The following is a 7,969-nucleotide window of genomic DNA, read 5'->3' on the forward strand; positions in this document are numbered from 1 at the left end:
ACTTACCCCAAACTTAAAGGAAGTGCAGTACTAAAAGGTACACCTTTAATTGGTAACAATTTTCTTGAGTGTAAACTAAAACATATGTTTTAAACGTCGGTTGTTTAGTTGAAGCACAGCACTGCAGCGTTTATGTTTACAATAGTAACAACAGAGGCAAAATTGTTACGTTGTGTTTATTCATATCCTGATTAACTTTCTTACTTTTCTTTATAAAATTATTGGAATAGAGGCCACGATGTTCAACATGTAATACATTTTTCCACTGGTTACATCAAAGCAACATCACTGTTCCACGAAGTGCCTGTTGCCAACAAATCATTCACTAATTGGAAACATTATTGAACGGATGCTCTTAATGGAAGTATGGTGGACTGCATTTGGACTTATGTTATGTCTGTAACACTGAAGCTGAAAATCGGAGGAGCCAGTAGAATTATATACTTTAGCTCAATTCTTTGCAAAGGGAAGGCTTAATACACTATCTGTCTAATTAATCAAATCAATCAAGCCAAAGCAAAGAATGTGAAATGAGAACATTTCATTTCAGTATTATTTTTCCCCTAAGGATGAGACTTTGGGGGGGGGGAGCTTGGGCCGAGTAAGATTAAATAGCTCTTTAACAGGAGCAGCATTTGTCTTTACTTGGAATAACATTAGGGGAATGGTTTCATTAAGATACAGCTGCTTTACTGAATCAAAACATCCCAGCAACCAGAAACTGGTGTCACAGATATCTTTTATTCTCTGGTACGCAGTAAACGGACAGACAGTCAAGATTCAGTTTTAGAACAATGGTTTATTTTTCCACAGGCAAGCTCATTTAAAACTGTTCAAATGGATTGGGGAGCAGCCCATGAAGTCTGAATTATTTGTTGGCCAACACAGTCTATATAGCCCTATTAATAGTCCCTGAGGCCTCTCTTTTTTCTTTTTTTTTTTTTTACTTCAGTCCTAAAGGCAATGTCTGAGAGAGGAGGAGGAAGAGGGAGGGGAGCTGGGACGTGGACGGCGTGGTTGCGGCCCTGGTGCACGCTCCTCGCTCCTTTCTCACTGCGCTTTATCTCGGGGAGGGGGAGGGAAAGGTGAAACATCGACATCACAGCGGCATTCAATAAGTCCTTTAAGAGTTTACTCGCTTCTCATGTTCTCAACAAGTCTTGCCTTGATCGGGAGCTGCTTTTCACACCCGTTCCCTCCTGCTGTTTTTTTTTCTCTCTTTTTCGGCCGCTGCTCCACAGCCCCGCTCTCGGTGTCTTTTCTATTCTGTCCAACCAATCACTGTGCGGGAAGGTGATTGTCCTCCTGCATCCACGCAGTCGAGGTCCTCCAGAGACTCAGCAGATAACCTAGTGACAAATCTATTAAACAATATCACACAACACTGCAAACAATTAAGTCAACATAGTGCAATCCTATAACCCCGTATCTCCAGGTCACTTTGTGACACTGGTGCCATCCTGGAGGTCCAGCGGAAATATTGGCTGTGCACAAATAATGGATAAATATATAGCCTGACGCTCAGGCTGGAAGTGCAGAGCTGACTCACAAAGGGTACGTGATGTGATGAAGGCCAGAAGAAATGAAGGTCATATCAGTGTTAAAATTAAAACAGTAAGGAAGGATTTGTTTCCAAATTTATCCCCAAACTGGTGGGTCAGGCATTACAAACTCATGTGGTGCAGCAAAACACTGTTCAAACCTGATTCCAGGATGCAAAATGTAAATACATTTTGGGGATATGTGTATAAAATGATACATGGAACAGCAAAAATTAGCTTGAATATTTCACTTTTCACTTTTCTGTAGTGTACACATCCCATAGGCTACTGCTTGTTGAATCAAGTTAATGCACAATACATATCCTACCGTTGGTGGAAAAGGATGATTTTGCCATTGAAAACTAATAACCTTCAGCCACTAAATATTTTATGGCGTAAATCAGCCTGTTAGCAACAAGTTAAGTAGCATAATAACACTGAAATGTTCAACCAGCTACAACACAAATCCATCATATTCAGGTCTAGAAGGAAGTTGTGTTATTTCACATTCAGTGGAAATGTGAGTGTGAAACAAGAGAGGGATTATTCCACAGCTACAAGTAAGGGCAGGGGTGTATTGCATTTTGAGGGAAAGAGCCTCTAACAGTTATTTAAATTAGGCTGATTATGAGTCTTTATTTAAAGTGTTGAAAGATGTAGATTCATCAGTGATGAGGTAACTGTGGTTGGAACAAATGGAAATTTGAATTTGAGTGCATGGGATCTGAGTTCTGTGGGATGCATGGGCTACTGACAGGTGAATTATAGCGATTTATTCTCATTACGCTGAAAACAAACCACTGGAGCTTTGGATCTGTATTGAAGTTTATTCACTTATTCAGCACAGGAATGGCAGGTTGTCTTCTTTATACCACTGTGTTTCCTGACTCCCAAAATGACTTGAGCAACACCTCCCTCTGCTGGGCAAAGAGTGGAAATACTACTATTCTAAACATTTCCTTCACATGATGGTTTCCAATTAATGGAACTGTGTCCTATATTGTTTTCTATATTACACCTGATTTGGTTTTTGATGCACCCACAGACCTCAGATGTTTTTTGCTTTCCAACTGTGATTTCTTTCTGTTCCGATGAAAGCAGGGATCCCGCTTTTAATTTGTCACGTAATTTACTTAAGTTTCTATTTTCTCTATTGTAATGACATACTGTAATGTGTATATGACTCTTTCTGAAGCACAACTTTTCCTGTGAAGCATACAGACGATAAACTGTGGTGAAAGAGCACTGTTTTAAAAAAGAACACCATCAAAATGTATTTATTTATTTACCATGATCTACAATATGAACAGGGGCAATGTGCAATGTGTGCACAGCATCAACACAAGTGGTCTTAGAAAAACAAGGTGAAATATTGATGAGTTACAGATCCCTTTGAGAAGCATGGAAATGAGAAATATACAAGATGGGATTTACAGAACGATAGAGATCTTCTGCAGTCAAGAATTCAGGGTGTTGGTTTTCTAGTGAAGTGAAGACACAATCTCATTACTCACTCATTGATTTCATAATGCAGTGTGATGTAGCACCAGAATGACAATGGTTGAAATACACATGTACCTTTTTTAAGATGCCATAATGTGTTTTACAAAAGCTTCATAATTTATGCATCCATTAGCATCCTCTTGGTTTTGCATGAGCTGCTCCACCTCGTCCTCCCTCATCTTCTCACCTGTGGTCCATGAGGCGGAAACTCATGCTCAGTGTATATTCTTGCAACAGCAGCGTTATGAAAAAAAAAAATTCTGTTTGCAGTAAAACTGCTGGACTCACCGAGTGTTGCCAGAACGTGCCTGAGCTCAGCTCCCATGACTGTGCCATTCCCCTCCTTGTCGAACACCCTCAGACCCTCAACAAAGTCCTCAAATGTTCCACGATCCTTGGCCTTGCAGATGTGTTGGTGCATTGGGAGGAACTGGTCAAAGTCAAGCATCTTGCTCTGCATGTCTGCGGAAAATAATGACAGTGCTGATTTTATCTAAGTTAAAAAAAAGAAGCTTAACAGGCTTCTTTCTCTGTATTCAACAGATGCTGCCCTTGAACCAGATTCAGCACAGAGTATTAACACCAGTGTCACCATGCACATACAGGGGAATCACTCAGTGTACTTGTGTGCATATTCTACCAACCTTCAGCTTTGGGTTTTCCAAGGACATACATGATCTCTGCATTGGTGGGATTCTGGCCCAGAGCCCTGATCAGGTCACCACACTGGGCATAAGTGATTTTCATCTCATTGGTCGGAGTCCTGTCAAACAGCTGGAAAGCATCTTTGAAATCTGTTAACAGAAATAAAGAGCTGGTTATTCCTTTTGAATTCTGTTCAGTTCAATGTGATCTAAGAAGCTTTGAGGAGAGGCCTTGAAGATGCTGCCTGTGTGGCGAAGTCATAATGTATGATGGCATGCCTCGGATAAAAGGGTCCTCTGCTAAAGACAAAGCCAGAGAGAGAGTCAATCCTTAAGGTGTTCGACCTCAATCAACATAACCCTCCTTTCAGAGGGATTGACTTAGATGTGTTTACTTGAAAACGATAGCACATCCCTGAACCACTGTATCATCAGCTGTTGTTGAACATGTCTCGCAACACCAATGGAGAGCACCATCACACAACCCATTAATTCCCTCTATAAATAGCAGACAGTCCATGCACTACAAATGACAACCGTAACAGCAACCTCAACCTTACCCTCAATCTGCTCCGGGGTGAATTCCAGCTGAAAAGACACAAAGCAAACAGGGAGCTTATAGATGCTGCTGCTCATTCAAGAATTCCTACAGCTGACAAGGCAAATGAATGGGATTTACAGAGGAGGATAATTAATAAATAAAAATAAAAAAAAGGATAACAAACTGCTAAGCATGATCCCTGACCTTGCCTCCACCTTCATCATGCCATTCCAGCAGATCCAGTTACAGTCTGCATCTGCTCTGATCATAGTACATTGTTTATCAGTGACCTTGGGTCTAACACCCCCGTCTTATAGTATTTATACTGTCAGCTACTGTCAGATTCATTTGAGTTTATTTTTGGATGTGATATGTGGCAATGAATTGTTGGTACAATAAACACCAGAGAGGGCAGTAATCCACAACCTAATGATTATGTTGGACGTTTGTGTTGAGCATTAAAGAAAATGATTGAAGCCGATAAATCGCACGGTCCCACACAATTTAAAATGAATAGTTACTAGAATACATTGACTTGCAACATGTGCTGCTATTTTTTTTGAGTCAGTTCAGTACTACAGCAGAGCATGTTAATGTTCTTTAGCAGAAAAAGAGATGAAGGTTTAACTACAGCTACAGTATCTGTATTGCATTTCGGTTTTACACTCTGCACTGCGCTCCTGTTTGATGAGTTATTCTAATTCTAAAAATAAATCATTATTCTGAACAGCCATGACAAATGTTGCCTATTAATACTCCATGTATTTTTTGGACTCCCATCAGATAGTGCCCTCACTTTTTACCTGACGTCTGGACCTCCACAAAACCCTGTCTCCACCGCGAAGCTTTGCAAAAATATTATCTAAACACTTATCTAAGCGTGCCTCAAGATGGATGGTGATGGATCTAATTATCTATATTTTTCTTCCTCTCAGTTTTTCCACCCTTTTCTGCCCTGGGAGGACTGGTGCGGGTGGTCTGCTATTCAGAGACATAATGAAAATCATATTTTGTGGCTTTAACCGCGCTCCATTGTAACATGGCGGCTCGTTCAACCAGGAAAACATTTATCCATTGAGAAGGGGCCAAGTCAGCAGAAGATCTTTCCATAATGTGTGGTATCAGCTAATTTGCCTCTGAACTTCCCCAAGAAGTCACAGCTTCCCTTACTGTGTAATATAATTTGCTAGGCCTGTTTGAACTTTAACAGATATTCTGTGAAATAGCTGTGAATCTTATACAAATTGCCAGGATAACCATAGTCCACTCAAATGGATGCAAAGTCTTGTTTTGCCTGCACTGCCAAGTTTAGGTCACATGGGGTCTCTGATGCTCTTTAAACACTGCTCTGGCTAGAAACTAGTGAACTAGATCAGAATTATTAGCAATAATCCAACTGTAAAATAAACATAAACGCTACAATTTTAATAAACAAATCTGTGGATTATAAGTTTCATTTCCAGAGTGTTCATCAGTCATTTCAAAGATTAAACCACTCTAATCTATCCTCATCTAAAGTCACTTTACAGTCTTGCAGCATTGCTGAATAAAGATGTTTTAGTTGTTTTACCGTGATTGTTGCGGCGTCAAACGCCGGGGTCTTGGGGCGCTCAGGCTCTGGGGGTTTTGGAGCTGGTGCTGGTTTAGGCTCTTCCTTCTTCTTGGGGGCCATTGCAAGAAGCTCTCAGGAGACAGAAGGGGAGGACTGATAGTGCAGGGGGATCCAGCACACTGCAGCTGGAGGTGGCCCATTAGAGGCTAGGTCCCTTTATCCACTGTCCACAGGTGTCATCTTCACCCCACACCCCTCCCTTCCACGCCCAACCACACTGCCAACAATAGGGGGAGGACTATAAAAGGATATGCCTTTGTGCTTCTATTTAAGACAAAGACTGTTGTGTATGTGTGTGTGTGTGTGTGTGTGTGTGTGTGTGTGTTGTGTGTGTGTGTGTGTGTGTGTGTGTGTGTGTGTGTGTGTGTGTGTGTGTGTGTGTGTGTGTGTGTGTGTGTGTGTGTGTGCGTGTATGTGTGTGTGTTTGTGTGTGTGTGTACATCATCAGGATATAGATGATGGAAAACTATATACGCCGAAATTCCAGGCCTGGAACCTTCTGTTAATTGGGCTATTTCCATCAGCACAAGTGAGACCCCGAGTAACCTCCCTTATCTTAGACTGTTGACCTTGTTCAGTGAAGTGCGGCTGTTATCAGTGAGGGGGGTGGGGGGTGAAGAAAATGATGATTGCTGGATAAGAGGGGAGTGAAGCTGTTTAAATTACAATGCCACAGCGCTGTGTGATGAACTGCAATTGCCAGTAATTATCCTTGATTATTATTCAAAAGTGCAACCAATGAGACAGCATTATTCACTGTGCACATGATGTGCCAGGACAAATCCTTGTGATGACCATTTATCTGGTCTGATCAGAGGGATTTGCAGAGTATTAAACTGAAATCCGCCCCGAAACAGGATTCACTGAATGTTGTTTCAGTCTGTATCTCGGACTTTTGTGTGTGAGTGTGAGTGTCTCGAACACAGGAGTCAAGAAAGTAATCTGGGATGACACTAAGTGCCACTTTGTGAAGCTGCCATTCACACTTGAGTGGAGACAGACAGAGTGGCAGCCAGGGTGGTGTTTTTTGGTGGCTCGCATTGTCATGGAATAAAGGTCATACTAGTGAAAATAAACATTCAATCAATTTGAAAATTAATTTTCGAGTGGATCTGACTCCGAAAGGGTCATGCTTGACTTCACATAAGATGTTCATTCAAAAGTCTTCTAAATAACCTCTTCTTTCTGTTAGACGGTATTCACACTGTAACCTGTGTATAGATCAATAAGCACATTAAAAAAAGCACACACTGTAACGCAACTGATTTGCAATAGAGCATTCAGTGATTGTGTTTGAATTAACAGCCGTCCAGTGTGGGATTGCTCCTGTGTGACGTTGTGCTCTATACAAATGAACCTGAACGTCTGTCTTTTGCAATGAAAGTTTTGCTAATAAATGAAGCCTCTACACAGGTGTGGTGACAAAATGTAACATTAAAATGTTACAGTATTTGTTAAGAAGAAACTTGTTAGCAAATATTCAAGTCAAGGATGATGAGCTTCATCCCTTAAAGAATGTGCAGTTTTTGTGGGTCACATTTGAATTTCGTGACAGCAGGTAAGACTGGAGTCGTGAAGATTAATCATAATTATCATAATTATGAGGGCCGAGTCATTTGGTTGACAGCTCACAGTCCTGCGAGAGTAAAAAATGGTTTGTGTGAGTTGTGTGAGTTTTTCAGTATTTTCCTTATTCTGTTTTGTTATATTTAATATTGGGGGGTGGGTGGGTTGTGGGGTTCGTTCAGTATGGACTGAAAAGGACGTTTTTATTTGTGTGCCACCATCTATTTTGATTTTGCACCTCTTGACATATGGAGGATGAAATATGACCTATCCATAAATAAACAAGAGTGAAAGCTATAAAAAAAAGGAAAAACAAAAAAGACGAAAACAATTTTTCCTGCAACTTCAAAGGCTCGATCAAGCTGAACATTGTCCGACTTAGAACTGTCTATTAATAATGCAGAGACATAAATTCAGTCCTGTATTTGTGTTTTTAGATACCTCTTTGTTTGTTTTTTTTCATCTTATCACTGTTCCCAACAAATGGTTTGTTTTTGTTCACACAGTGCTCATCCATAATCTCACAGACTTCATTACATCCTTTTGTCTTTGCGCTGAGAGA

The 7,969-nt window shown here is 40.7% G+C and overlaps 1 protein-coding gene across 1 annotated transcript; it reads right to left on the reverse strand.

Annotated features, from left to right (window-relative positions):
• Nucleotides 1–2,802: 2,802 nt before the first annotated feature.
• Nucleotides 2,803–5,981, reverse strand: myl13 (myosin, light chain 13). Its single transcript, XM_056390458.1, is given in 8 exon segments — nucleotides 2,803–3,022; nucleotides 3,120–3,231; nucleotides 3,333–3,506; nucleotides 3,689–3,838; nucleotides 4,249–4,276; nucleotides 5,800–5,910; nucleotides 5,912–5,956; nucleotides 5,958–5,981. Coding segments are annotated over 7 exon segments (639 nt in total). The 3' UTR covers nucleotides 2,803–3,022; nucleotides 3,120–3,124.
• Nucleotides 5,982–7,969: the final 1,988 nt, after the last annotated feature.

The sequence above is a fragment of the Seriola aureovittata genome, chromosome 12 (assembly GCF_021018895.1).
Source record: "Seriola aureovittata isolate HTS-2021-v1 ecotype China chromosome 12, ASM2101889v1, whole genome shotgun sequence".
In the NCBI taxonomy this organism is placed as follows: Eukaryota; Metazoa; Chordata; class Actinopteri; order Carangiformes; family Carangidae; genus Seriola; species Seriola aureovittata.